This window comes from Peromyscus eremicus, chromosome 9, assembly GCF_949786415.1.
Source record: "Peromyscus eremicus chromosome 9, PerEre_H2_v1, whole genome shotgun sequence".
Taxonomy (NCBI): Eukaryota; Metazoa; Chordata; class Mammalia; order Rodentia; family Cricetidae; genus Peromyscus; species Peromyscus eremicus.
In genome coordinates this window covers 49,082,778-49,096,759 of record NC_081425.1, presented here as the reverse complement: position 1 = coordinate 49,096,759, position 13,982 = coordinate 49,082,778, and the positions used below count along the sequence as shown (strand labels likewise).

Here is a 13,982-nt window from a genome sequence, read left to right as displayed (position 1 = left end):
TACTTATTTTTAAGATTTATTTACTTTTATGTGAATGAGTGCTAACCTGCATATATGCATATGTGTGTGTGTGTGTGTGTGTGTGTGTGTGTGTATCACATTCATGCCTGATGTGACCAGAAGAAGCTGGCAGAATCTTTGAATTGGAATTATGAGTAAACAACCATAGGTCCTGGGGCTCCTGAGTCCACTGCAAGAATAGCACATGCTCTTAACCACTGTGCCACCTCTCCAACCCCACTGTATTTATTTTAAATATTATAATTTCCTTTAAATTCTTCTTGGAAACAAGAGAATAAATGAAAAATTATACTTGATTCATTAAGTTGATTTGTGTCGGGCTGAAAGAAAGTAACTGAAAGACAGCAAGATTAGAAATAAGGAGGTAAAAAATAATATTCACATAGATAAAATTGCCTGACTATATTTAAAACTGTGGCAGTGAAAATGAAGGGGTAATACAAAATTGATTCTAGCAAAACCAGAAATAGGCAGTATAAAAAAGAACTGAAAAGAAAGGTTGGGCTGGAGCAATGGCTCACTGGGTAAGAGTGTCAGGTGTGCAAGCAGGCTGTGGCTGTGCCTATTAACTCCAGAGCCATGCAGGGCAGAGACAGGAGGATCACTAGGGATGGCCATCTGCAAGGCTAACTCCAGGTTCAATGAAAGACCCTGTCTCAGAGGGAAACGCATAACAAAGTGAGTGATGGGCAGGGCACCAACATCCTGATTTGGTAAATTTAGATTCTGAAGAATGATAATCTATTATCAGCAAACACTTCAGTTTTTACTAAGAGTAAAGGTTTATGCCAGGAATCTGGAATACAAACATATATTACTGATAATAATAAAAAGCCTAATTGACAGTGGATATCCATTTTTAAGCATCAATAATTAAAACATGAAAAAACTATAAATGAACAGTTAAGTGAATAACAGTCCAGAAACAGGAGTAAAATGTGGAAGGGTGTTCCAGTATAGAACTAATGTATTTTCATACTCTAATTGAGAAAGTACCATTTTCAAAATGAAAGTAAAAGTGGATAGTACCAGGACATATAGCTGTATATATTATGTAAAATGACAATAAGGAAAGTTAAAAGTAGGTCACTCTGATTTTCTATTTTTCTTAAATAACTATTAACAGAAACCTTCTCTCCATTGAGAAGAAACTGTTATTACTACTCCTTTGTTCATTACTGCAGCAGAGTGCCTGTCTGCCTTCTAATGTGAACACATATGTATCTGCTTTCCACATCAAAAGCAATAAGGAAATTCAGACTCTCAACCTCTACTGGCTTGTAGGTAATACTCCATTATTTGAATTCCTAATCAAAACAGATTACAATTCACCATCAAAAGTTGTTGAGTGTTAAGAGTAGTCTGAATTAAAAGATATAGAACACGTGACTACACTTTATTATTTAAATTAAGGCATGTGTAGAGAAACTTGCTCTTAAATGCCTTAACTGACCACAAATGAGTTTCAGCTCCAACAGAACCGAATTTAGAAATTAAAGTAAGATCTGAAATACATCCCTACACACAGCCAACATGTGAAAGAAGCTAAAGGGAGAGACAGGGGAAGTGAAAATAAAAATCATGAATCTAAATTTAGGTTAGTAGGATTCTGATTCTCTGTAAATTATTTCAATCAATTTAAGAGGGGGAAAGCCCTTTTTAAAAAGTACACTTTCCCATTATGCTTATATTAAGTCACAGGCAAATAAAAGTAATACTGCAGCAAACTGTTCTTACCACTGAGGTATAATCACCCAGGAAAAATAAACATTCTTAATATATTCTTTGGTGTATTACAAATTGAAATAGCTCTAGAATATCAGTTTCAAAGAAAAATGTTAAAACACTGTTTATCAGAAACGAAAGAGATCCAGGATTAAAGCTACTCACAACCATGCCAATTGAGTTAAATCTTGATGAGTAATTAAAAAACAAAACAAAACAAAAACCAGAAGCCAAGAGTGCCAGAACTGCCAGTCTTTCAAGCAAATCCTTTTTATATATAAACTCTTAAGGTCTTGCCTTTAGTTATCACTAACTAAACAAAGCAAACCACTATGGAGAGGTTGCCAGAATCCCCAGAAGGCATTTCGGCATAAAAAGAGTTAATGCCTAGCTCAGCCGGACAGCCAGTGACCATTTGCAAGCCTCCTGGGTATATTCCCAGCACACACACTATCAGATAAAAGGACTGCAAACAACTGGGTCGAAGCCTTCCTTCCTCCAAGGCCAGCCTCTTCTTCCTGTGATGTCATATTACAAATCTAGGAAGCCTTTCGTGCTCTCTTCAGAGACAGCCCATCTCACAATACAGCTGGCAACCTCGGAAAGGCCTCCTTCAGCAAGAGCTAACACGCTTAGGAATTTATCCGGGAACCTTTAAAAGACTCTGCCTACCGCCACCTGGAATCAATGCAGAAATACCAAAACAGAGTAAAAAGAAAGAAGTGCCCGAGGACGACGGACTGGAACTATCAAGATTCTGAAGTAAGACTGATAACTTATGCCTAGACATTCTGAACATGAAGACATTTTAATTTTGGAATAGTCACTTTGGCGACTGAAGTACAAGTTTACACAAGGACCATCGTGTCCAACTTGAAACACAGCTTTTCCTTACGTTTGTGGCTCTATGGGTTGGCTTCCTTGACTGCATTTTCTGCCAGTTTCTGGACTCATGGATTTTCTGGAGACCAGAAAAGGAGACTGTTGTCCTGAAGAATCTACTAGAAACTTTTAAGCAACACGTTTCATGTTTTCTTTGAAGATTTCAGAGAAGAAAATATTTATAAGAACACGAAAAGAAGCAAATAATTTGCAAATAAACTGGCTGTTGCTGCGACCATATCTGAATACCAAAGGCGCCTGCTGCAGACAAAAGGACTCCCTGTTTGCTGTCCTGCCTGACAATGGTAAGCTCCAACGGCTCCCACTGCCCTTACGATGACTCCTTTAAGTACTCTTTGTATGGGTGCATGTTCAGCATGGTGTTTGTGCTTGGGCTGATAGCCAATTGTGTTGCCATATACATTTTCATCTGTGCCCTCAAAGTGAGAAATGAAACGACAACGTACATGATTAACCTGGCAATGTCAGATTTGCTTTTCGTCTTTACTTTACCATTTCGGATTTTTTACTTTGCAACACGGAATTGGCCATTTGGAGATCTTCTCTGTAAGATTTCAGTAATGCTGTTTTACACCAACATGTACGGAAGCATTCTGTTCTTAACCTGTATCAGTGTAGATCGATTTCTGGCAATCGTCTACCCATTTAGGTCGAAGACTTTAAGAACTAAACGAAATGCAAAGATTGTTTGCATTGCTGTGTGGTTCACAGTGCTGGGAGGAAGTGCGCCCGCAGTTTTCTTCCAGTCGACCCACGCTCAGGGTAACAGTACCTCAGAAGCCTGCTTTGAGAACTTCCCAGCAGCCACATGGAAAACCTATCTCTCCAGGATTGTGATTTTCATTGAAACAGTGGGGTTCTTTATCCCCTTAATTTTGAACGTAACTTGTTCTAGTATGGTGCTAAGAACTTTAAATAAACCTGTTACATTAAGTCGGAGCAAAATGAACAAAACAAAAGTTTTAAAAATGATTTTTGTACACTTGGTCATATTCTGTTTCTGTTTTGTGCCCTATAACATCAATCTTATTTTATACTCTCTCATGAGAACACAGACCTTTGTTAACTGCTCTGTGATAGCTGCAGTGAGGACAATGTACCCAATCACTCTCTGCATCGCTGTTTCCAACTGTTGCTTTGACCCCATTGTTTACTACTTCACTTCAGACACAATTCAGAATTCAATAAAAATGAAAAACTGGTCTCTTAGAAGAAGTGACTCCAGGTTCTCTGAAGTGCAGGGCACCGAGAATTTTATCCAGCACAACCTACAAACCTTAAAGAGTAAGATATTTGATAGTGAGTCTGCAATCTAAGCTGCCCGACTAAACCACTGGGACTGCTCCACGTTCAACTGTGAAAACTGCTCTGGGAACTTTTCTCCAGCTCCAAAAGACAATTAACGTATGGACGCTTACATGTTTTTAAGAACGTCTGTGTCTGGTGTGTTAAACATTAAACTACATTCTATTCTTGTATGCACTCCATTTTATTTTCTTGAACCACTTTAATGTGTTCTTTCCTCATTAAATCTCTATAAAGTTAGAGTCTAAGAGCAATTATGATTTAAATAATGTGATATCTGTACTTTTAAAATTTTGTGTTACACGAAACGATTTAATTCAAAAATTTGTTAAATGATTTTATACTGAACCCAGATGTTGTTTAAGTAATAGTTTGCTAAATACTTCACTTCCATTTCATTTTAGGTTAAAAGTACTTATCATGCCTAAAACTGCAAACCATGAAGAAAACTAATTTGAAATAGTCAAACCTTTTTAGAGTACTTCCCCCAAGAAAGCTATTGCAGTCTTCTGCATGACTTATTTGACTTTGTAGACAATTCATAAAAAGATAGTGTCTAACTATACAGTATATTTTGAAATTACTATTTTGATTTATATTCTGGCTGCAACACCCAATTTTAAAATGATATGTTCCATAAGAATTTAAAGTAAGGAAACTAATAAAATGCAACCTTGCTAGGTAAATTGTTTTACTAAGTAAAATGTGCCAGCCCTTTATTTTGATTTGAAAGTATAACAAAAACGTGTACTTCCAGCAGTGCTGCTCCAGAAGTCACCAGGCTAGGAAGTGCAGGACTTTTTAGAAAGCGGCGGACAGCCAGATATTTTTACTCCTTCTCTTCTCTCATTTTAGGTCAAATATTAGGTGACTGAAAATGTTATTTCAAGTGAGAGAAAAAATGTTACCATGAAATGTATTGAGTGAGGACACAGTTCCTTACATAGAAAGCAACAAACCTAGAAGACCAAATAACTAGCCACAGCTACATATTCATTTTACACAACATAGAAGGCATGTTTTAGAGAAAAGTACCAGCTACATAAAAACTTTTTTTTTCAACATACCCTCTCCCAATTCAGCATTTCCAAAGTTAACTGAAAAAGGAAGTTTTCATTTTAGAAAAATGATATGTAATTGAATTCTGCACTCAGTCTTTATAGTAAAACCACCTTAATCTTTGAAGTTTGATGGTATGGACATCTATGTTGTAATACGTAAATTTACTTCTTTTCTGAGTTTAGGCTGCAATGATTTCAGATAAACCATGATCTTTTTCTATCTTGGACAAGTCTCCTTGTAATAAATAGCACAGTACATGGAAGTTTTCTTTAGAGACTCAGAGTTGTTTATAGGTAAAACTAAGGCAAAATAAACCCCTAACAAAAAACAAACTGGTGATAAGCATATCCTAAAAGAAGTATGTGTGTGTTACACATATGCATATGTATATGTGTGTGTGTATATGTGTGTGTGTGTGTGTGTGTGTGTGTATATATATATATATATATATATATATATATGCTGGGAACAAGTTTACTTCAGCTGCCCTAAGGTCCCTGTAGTTGGTATCACCCTAAAGGAAAGAAGCCCATTTAGCAGTCTTAATCATAACGCTGTTGAGGTGAAAAGCAGCTAGCAGTCTACTGATCAAGAGGAAAGGATCATGGAGTTCTGGATTCTGGATTTCTCAGAACTTTCCCTGCTCAGGGAAAATGAGAAAACCCTAAGGGAGATCTCAAAGTAGGAGTTTTACTTTAAAATACTACAAAGATGGTCATCAAATCTCTGTTAGTAGTAGGCTCAGTGGAGTTTTTATTGTTCTTGTGTGAACAACATACATGAATCAAAAGTTTTGAAGGATTTTTTTTTTTTTTTTTTTTTTTTTTTTTTTTTTTTTTTTTTTTTTTTTTTTTTTTGTTCTTTTAAGACAGAACTCTGTAGCTATGACTGCCCTGGAACTTGCTCTGTAGACTAGGCTGGCTTCAAACTCAGAGATCCTCCTGCCTCTGCCTCCCAGGTGCTGGATTAAAAGCAACACTACCACCTAGCAAATTTTCTAAGATTCTTAACAAAGTATCATAACAGATTAAAAAGTTGTAATTTTCTCATCTACATCAAATACTAAAGGCAGGTGATATAGTTCTATAAAGAGTGCCTACCTAACATTTGGAAGGCCCTAGGTAATACACAACACAACCAAAAAAAGAACTGAGTAAACTTACCTGTCTGGACAAAAGAGTATCAGAACAAACTTTAAGTTATTTTCCTTTGTGAGTGATGTAATGTGAGGCAGATTATATATTTTAGGGTTTCCTATTTCCCCTTCACTCACAAACATATATTAGTATTAAAACACTGAGAACTTTACTTTGTATTTCTTTAAAATGACAGTGTCTAGTCCTCCCATTCCTGCCGCCCCAAACAGTTTTCAGTATCTTCATGAAGGGCAGACGACAGAGCAATCATTGCACACTGCCTTCCTTCAACGAACAGTAAGACCAGAATGTGGTCATGGAAGACAGCTTTATGACATCCTAAAAACCGGCTCCAAACTGGGAAATTAGTTTTTCTGAGAAAACAGAAACCAAGTAACTAAATATATATGTTGCACAAAATATATATGTTGCACATTGTCTTTCCACAGAAAAATAAAGATCAAGAAACTACCAAAGCTATCAACAAGCCTTAATATTTACATTCAAAATATTATAAAAAATTTGAAGTATAAGTCCTAATTATAAGTATTGATCATTAAAGAAATTGGCCACTCATTTGGGGACTATAAAACAGAAAAGAGAGCAGAGTTCATGTTTCCAATTCAGAAAGACTGATTTATGGATGGAATAGCTACAGAAAATGCCATTTGGTTATGTGTGGTGGAACCCCAGTGAACTTTATCTTTTGCCATATATTAAATTATTAATACCTAGAAAAATCTTTGCCACTTTCTCAGCACTCAAACTTTTTTTTAATACTTATAGGCCAATCCAACTCCAGATATTATCATGAAAGAAGATAAGACCTGCAATTCTTGACTATAAATGAGTTTTTGTATTGAAACCATATTATAAAAAGTGCTTAGAAGCCAGGTGATGGTGGTGCATGCCTGTGATCCTAGCACTTAAGAGGCAGAGGCAGGCGTATCTCTGTGAGTTTGAGGCCAGCCTGGTCTACAGAGCAAGTTCCAGGACAGCCACAGCTGTTAGAGAAACCCTTCTCAGAAAAACAAAAAAGTGCTCAGATAAGAATGAAATTTCAAAGTAATCCTAAAATAACTTGTTTTTAAAAAGCTCTTTTGAGATAGCCTGAAAACTGAATTACCCAACAGTAATATGGCTTCTAAAATGTTCTAAATTCAAAAGGACTAATCAAGAAACTTATGGCTATAGAACATATTTAAATTGACCAATTACTTGGTGATTAACAATATGGCTCAACCAGCCATATTTTCCAGAACAACTTACACATATTCATATAAGTATGAATTCTCAAATTCTATTTTATCTTACTATTTTTACTCATTATCTGGTTATTTTTTAAAGATGCATTTTTAGTATTGTTAACTCTGTGTGTATGTGTGCACATGTGTGCATGCAAGTGTGTGTGTGTGTGTGTGTGTGTGTGTGTGTGTGTCTGTCTGTCTGTCTGTCTGTCTTAGATCCCCTGGAGCTGCAGTTACAGGTGCTTGTAGGCACCCAGTCTGGATACTGGGAACTGATGTTGGGTTCTCTGCAAGAGCAATGTGAGCTCTTAACCTCTGAGCCATCTCTCCAGACCCTATTTTTAAAATTTTATTTATTTGTTTATATTTAATGTATGAGGGCTCTGCATGTATGCCTACATGCCAGAAGAGGGCATCAGATCCTATTATAGATGGTCATGAGCCACTGTGTGGTTGCTGGGAATTGAACTCAGGACTTCTGGAAGAGCAGCTAATGCTCTTAACCCCTGAGCCATCTCTCCAGTCCCCTATTTTTTTTTATATAAAAGAAGAATATCACAAGGTAACAAATCAATTAATAAAAGAATAGGAAATTAACTCCAGGCAAACCCTCCTATTACTTATTTGCTTATGTAGTACCTACACTGAGTACTTATTCATATGGTTCTAATAAATACCCCATATGTGTTTCACCTATACACACACACACACACACACACACACACACACACACACACACAAATAAATAAATAAATACAGTTTGCCTTTTCCCCTCATAGAGGTGGCACATTTAATTGTCTAAAAGCTCAAAAAACAAAGGCAGATTTTCTTTGGTCAATATGATACCAACACAAGAATTCAATTCTTGCAGTTACAACCCTAACTGTTACCATTTGTCAGTTTAAAACTGTACTTGAGCTGGGCAGTGGTGGTGCACACCTTTAATTCTAGCACTAGGGAGGCAGAGTCAGGCGGATCTCTGTGAATTCGAGGCCAGCCTGGTCTGCAGAGCAAGGATCCAGGACAGGCTCCAAAGCTACACAGAGAAACCCTGCCTCAAAAAACCAAACCAAAACAAAACTGTACTTGTTCAATCTTTACCACTTAGGTAAAGTCAAACAACTGCTTAAAACAACAAGCAAACAAACATTTTAAGGGCTGCATGTTGGGTCAGTGGGGTTAAAAAGCTTGCCACACAAGCCTGAAGACCTCAGCTGGGTCCCTGGAGCCCACCTACAGGTGGAGAGTGAGACCACTCCTGGGTAATGTGTATATCCCTCCTCTCTTTACTGCCTTGTTTTCATCTGGATCATCTACTTCCTAGACTGCCGCATCCTTCCTTTTTCCTTTTTCTTCTTTTTCTAGACTGACAGTTTCATTTTTCTTAGGGTCTATGATATCCTCTTCTTGGGGTTCCTTTCTCATTTCTCTAAAGTATATTCTCTAGTAATTTCATGACAAAAAAAGTACACAGAAAGTACACTCCCCAAATCCTTCTATGTCTGAAAACTGTTAGTCCTCATGTCTGATAAAGCATACTAGACTATCAAATATCCAGTACTCTTGATAAAAACTGTAATAATGATCTTCATTTCATTCTCCATAAATAATTAATTTTTAACTTTCTCATTAACTTAACTCTGATTTTTTGCTTTTTTTTTTGAGTCAGGGTTTTTCTTTGTGTAGCTGTGGCTGTCCTGGAACTCACTCTGTAGACCAGGCTGCCCTCAAACTCACAGAGATCCACCTATCTCTGCCTCCTCAGTGCTCAAAGGCATACATCACCACCACCTGGCTTTAACTGATTTTTGACCAAATGTATATTCCTCATCATGCTTAGCATACCAAGTGGGCCTTTTCTGTCTGAAGCCTCCATGTTCTCATTAGCTTTGGACAATTTTCTTCCATTATTATTATTATAGTCTTTCCTTGATGTTTCCCCTGACCTTTATTGGAGAAGGGAATAAAGAAAAAAATGAACCAAGTACTTCTTGATATCAAGATAAGAGGCAGTGTAACCTAATCTAATAGCACAAATGTTTCTTGTATTTTCTCCCCAGGAAAAATTATCTCTGCACCCCTAGCTCACTCAAATCTGTTACAGAAGTCTCGACATAACTGTTCCTGCTCTGATTCTCTCTTTGGCATCAGTAGGAAACTGCAGGTCTGGCTGTTTATGTGTATACCAAATTTGAATGTGGGCTGCCTAGGCATATATAGATGGTCCCTGATTTATAAAGGTTTGACTTACTTTTTTCTTTATAGTAGCATGAATGTAGTATACAGTACATGGAAACCATACTTCAAGCTGAAATTTTATCTTTTCTCAGGTCAGTAACATGCTCCATGATACTTCTTCAATACTAGGCAACAGCAGAGTCATAAGCTCCCCAGCAGTCACTTAATGACAGGCCAAACAAGTTATTTTGTAGGTCAAAGGCATCAAAGGCATTTTTGACTTACGATATTCATAACTTGCAGTGGGTTTATGAGGACATATCCCACAGTTATATTAGAACTCTTTCTATTGTATAGATTATGCATTGTACAACACTACTAGGCTTTGGCCAAAATTCTGCATACTTCTTATTTACCAGCACAGGGGCAAGTGCACTTTCAAGCTCCTGATAGACTGCCATGGCTCTCTGGGGCGAGGGTCCAAGGACTTCATGTTCTTAGACCACCAACAGCAACATCTAGAAACATGTTAGAATCACAAATTCCTGAACCCCAACCCAGAAACTTTGGGGTTGTCCCCAACAATCTGTAATCTGTATTTTCACAAGACCCCCAGATAATTTGATAAATGCTAGCTGGTACTCCAGAAAATTCTTGTTATTGACAACTCTTGTATTTGCTCAAATGCTAAAGCTTCCAAAGTGCTGAAAGCAGTTTGCTGTGTGTGTTCTTTGTATCACGGTCTATTCTACTCTGTTACATCCACCAAAACACCCTCATTTAGTTTTTATCCTCAAAAGTGAAAGAGTCCCTCTACTTCCTTTGCTCCTTTCCACGCCATAGTCTGAGCTCTGCTGGGTTTGTCCTGTGTCCTGTGTGCTATGTGCCAATTTGTTTCTTTCTGTTCTATAAAGACAGAGGACGTAAAGGGGTGTGGTCAGAAGTCTGTTAGTTTGAACTAGAAAAATTATTTTAAGAAACAAGTATAGAAAAGGAAGGTTTGCTGGATAGGAACAAAAAGAAAAAGGGCAGGGAGGTTGTTGGAGGGTAGAGGGAGAAAGGAAAGAACAGTAAGTCGCACATGGAAAGTCCTGCTGTTAACAGCCTTACTCAGCTAAAACCAACAAAGGACTCTTTCATAAATCCTTTCATTATAATATAATCTTCAAAGTCATCTTTTACAAAAAGGATACTTTTACAACTAATTTTACCAATCAGTATTAGCTCATTTTTTAGAACATAAAGACCAATGTCTCAAAGTTATATTTATAGTATTAAAATTTAGAAACTTTTTTTTTTTTTGGTTTTTCGAGACAGGGTTTCTCTGTGTAGTTTTGGTGCCTGTCCTGGATCTTGCTCTGTAGACCAGGCTGACCTCGAACTCACAGAGATCCACCTGCCTCTGCCTCCCGAGTGCTGGGATTAAAGGCATGTGCCACGGCTGCCCAGCAAAATTTAGAAACTTTGATGTAATACGAACATAATAAAAACTCTGGACAAAATTGTAGATTGCTCAGGGGAAAGGTATAATACCTGATGAACAAACAAGGTGCTGATTTAGATAAAAATGGCTGCTTAGCACTTAGCACTGACACTATACTGCTTGACTAACATCACGCTTGTAATTTCTGCTGGCGGCTGAAGTAACTGGTCTCAAACTGGGCTGTCCTTTATGTGCTGGTCCTCGGGGCTTCTTCAGATCAGAAAGACTAACACATACAGTTCAGTACAATTTTACCTACTGAGGAAAACAAAAACAACAGATTTTTTTTTTTTTTTTTTTTAAGGAGAAAAAGACAGTTGCAAAGGCCAGGGAGAACACATTCGCCTGTCAGGGCGATCTTTAGCAGTCTCCACAAGCACTGAGCCATTCACCTTTCATTTGAATTGAACTGTGGAAAAGCTTGCTTTCAGAAGAGTTTGTTACTGTGTGAGTTCAGACGAACCTGATCACAGTGCTCCACAAGCACACAGTGCTACAAATGTCCACTCTGGAAAGATAAAGCAAAGGCTGTTTTCAGGAACAAATGATCCAGTAATTCCTCTCCTTCGCCCTTCCTTTGCCATTCTCATTTCAATGCTTACAGAAAAAAAAAAAAAAAAAGAATTTAAAAACTAGCATTTCTTAATACGAAAAGGAAAAAAAAAAAAACCCAGGTAAATTATCTTAAAATATGCTAAGAGCAAAACGATAAAAATGACCAAGCATTACAGTTTCAAAAATAAAAGTGACCTAAAAAGCAATAATCTGTTAGATTTTTTTTAAAGAAAACATAAGCATATAATAAAAATCTTACAGAGAAATTCTGTTTTATATAATCTTCTTGGTTTTTTTTTTTTTCTTTTCTTTTTCCAAGCTAAGAAATGAACCTGGGGGCTTGGGCATGTTAAGCAAGTGTTCTATTTGCACTAATGTCCAGCCCTTGAGTTCTACATAGCAGTGGCCAGTCTGGAACGCAATACTCTCCTGCCTCTGCCTTCTAAATGCTTAGGCCATGGATATATACCACCATGCCTAGCTTCTCTGTTATATTTTAATGAAAGATACAAAACAAAACAAAAATCACCTGAAACTTAGCAATAATAATTTCTAAAAATCCAGAAGAGTAAGAAACAAACCTATCTACCTTCTGTTCTACATTTCATTACCACTTTTTTTAAAAACTTTTAAATTAGATTTATTTTATTGTGTTGGGGTGAGGGGGGGCATGCACACACCAGGGTACACTTGAAGAGGTCAGAAAGCAACTTGTGGAAGTTGATTCTCTTCTTCCACCATGTGGGTACTGGGGATTGAACTCAAGGGGCCAGGCTTGGAGGTAGGGGCCTTTACTCATTGAGCTATGTCTCCGACCCACATGTTCTAAATCTATCACTTCTAGCAATACAGGAAAAGCAAAACTAAACATCCTCGGATATTTGGTCATTTTGAACAAAATTAGAATATGTTAAAAACCATTAAGTAAATTTAAAGAACGTATATGCCAGGGCCATAAGCACACATGTTGAAGTGACTGGACTGTGATGGTACAGAAGAAAACCGGGTTGTTCAGAAATGTTCAGAAAGAGAAGTGACAAGAGCTGTGCTCTTTTACTAATAGTGACGAGTAGCTGGAGATGACAGAAGAACAACCGCCTCATCTTATGGCCTCTCCCTCACAGTCGCCTCTCACTGTGCTGGAAAAATCCAGAGACCATCCAGTTAAGACAAGTGTTTTCTAAAATATTTCTCCTTTTCTTGTACATCCAGAACTCTATCCTCACTATGCTAGTCAAGAAATGACAAAGTGAACCTGGAGATCTCAGGACTGTATGACCCATACTCATCTCTAAATTAGAGAAGTTATACTTCCATCGCACAGGTAAAGGACAGAAGATACTTCTTAGCCATTCTGCGGTTGCTGTCTCTTGTCCTGTTTGTACTTGAACAGTGCACTAGCACTGCCCTGGGGTAATTACTGACATGAATCATAAGCAAAGCAATATAATAAATTCCAACTGCCATGTAAGAGCCAAGAGTGGCCACATGTAACAAAGCTGGGACTCAATGATCTCCCCCGCACCCCGCGACTATTTACTACTTGGAGAAGGCCACAGGGTGGAGGAGGCAAAGAGAAGGGAAAATTTCTCAAAATGGGGAGTGAGCTAGGATAAAGAGTCTCAGACTGCTGTCCCCAGTTTCCCTTTGTTAAGAAATCACTGCAGAGATGAGGAAAGAGAATAAAGCAAAGGAAATCAGAATTAAGCATGCTGTTTCTCAATATCCTTTGCATAAATGCTTATTCATTATCCCTCACAACTGCTCTGGAAGAATCTTAGCATATCTCCACTTACAGGACAGAAAACTTGATATAGTGAGCCATGATTTGTTTAGAAATTTCAGGTTTCTTTAGGTATAAACTAGTGACAGCTGGGTTTACTCTTCAAGGCTTCTATGAAGAGTAAATATGGTCCAGCAACCCCAAGCCCAGGTGCCTGTGTTGGAAACAACACAGCAACAAACCAAGAGGCAAACAGAAGCATACAAGGAAAGAAATCAATCACAAAGACCCACACTCTAACCATCATGTAACTAATCACGTGGAAAAGCTGCACAGAGTTTGGAGGAGACCACAGCCAGAGCCTCAGGTCATGTTTCCCGATTACTCTGTGTCTTATTTCTTCACCTATGAAAGCAGGAGCTCCTATTTCATAAGTTCTAAGAAGTAAATGAATTCACACACATAAGCATCCTTTTACAGTGCTTGTACACATTGCATCTTATGGTTCCTACATCAACTGTTTCATGCAGAGGGAGTGTCATTTTGATCTGGTCTATAGGAGGATCACAAAAATTACAAAGAAATGTGACTGGTGTTTTTTTCCCTAAGCATTGCTTCCTAAACCAAGTTTCCACATGTTATTA

At 37.6% G+C, this 13,982-nt stretch overlaps 2 protein-coding genes across 6 annotated transcripts in view; one reads left to right on the top strand and one right to left on the bottom strand.

Annotated features, from left to right (window-relative positions):
• Rb1 (RB transcriptional corepressor 1) overlaps positions 1 to 13,982 on the bottom strand; it is a 138,233-nt gene that overhangs the window by 34,782 nt on the left and 89,469 nt on the right. The gene's annotated exons all lie outside the window — the stretch shown is intronic.
• Positions 2,212 to 4,640, top strand: Lpar6 (lysophosphatidic acid receptor 6). Its single transcript, XM_059273345.1, has one exon. The coding sequence runs from the start codon at positions 2,931 to 2,933 to the stop codon at positions 3,963 to 3,965; it is 1,035 nt and encodes a 344-aa protein (XP_059129328.1). The 5' UTR covers positions 2,212 to 2,930; the 3' UTR covers positions 3,966 to 4,640.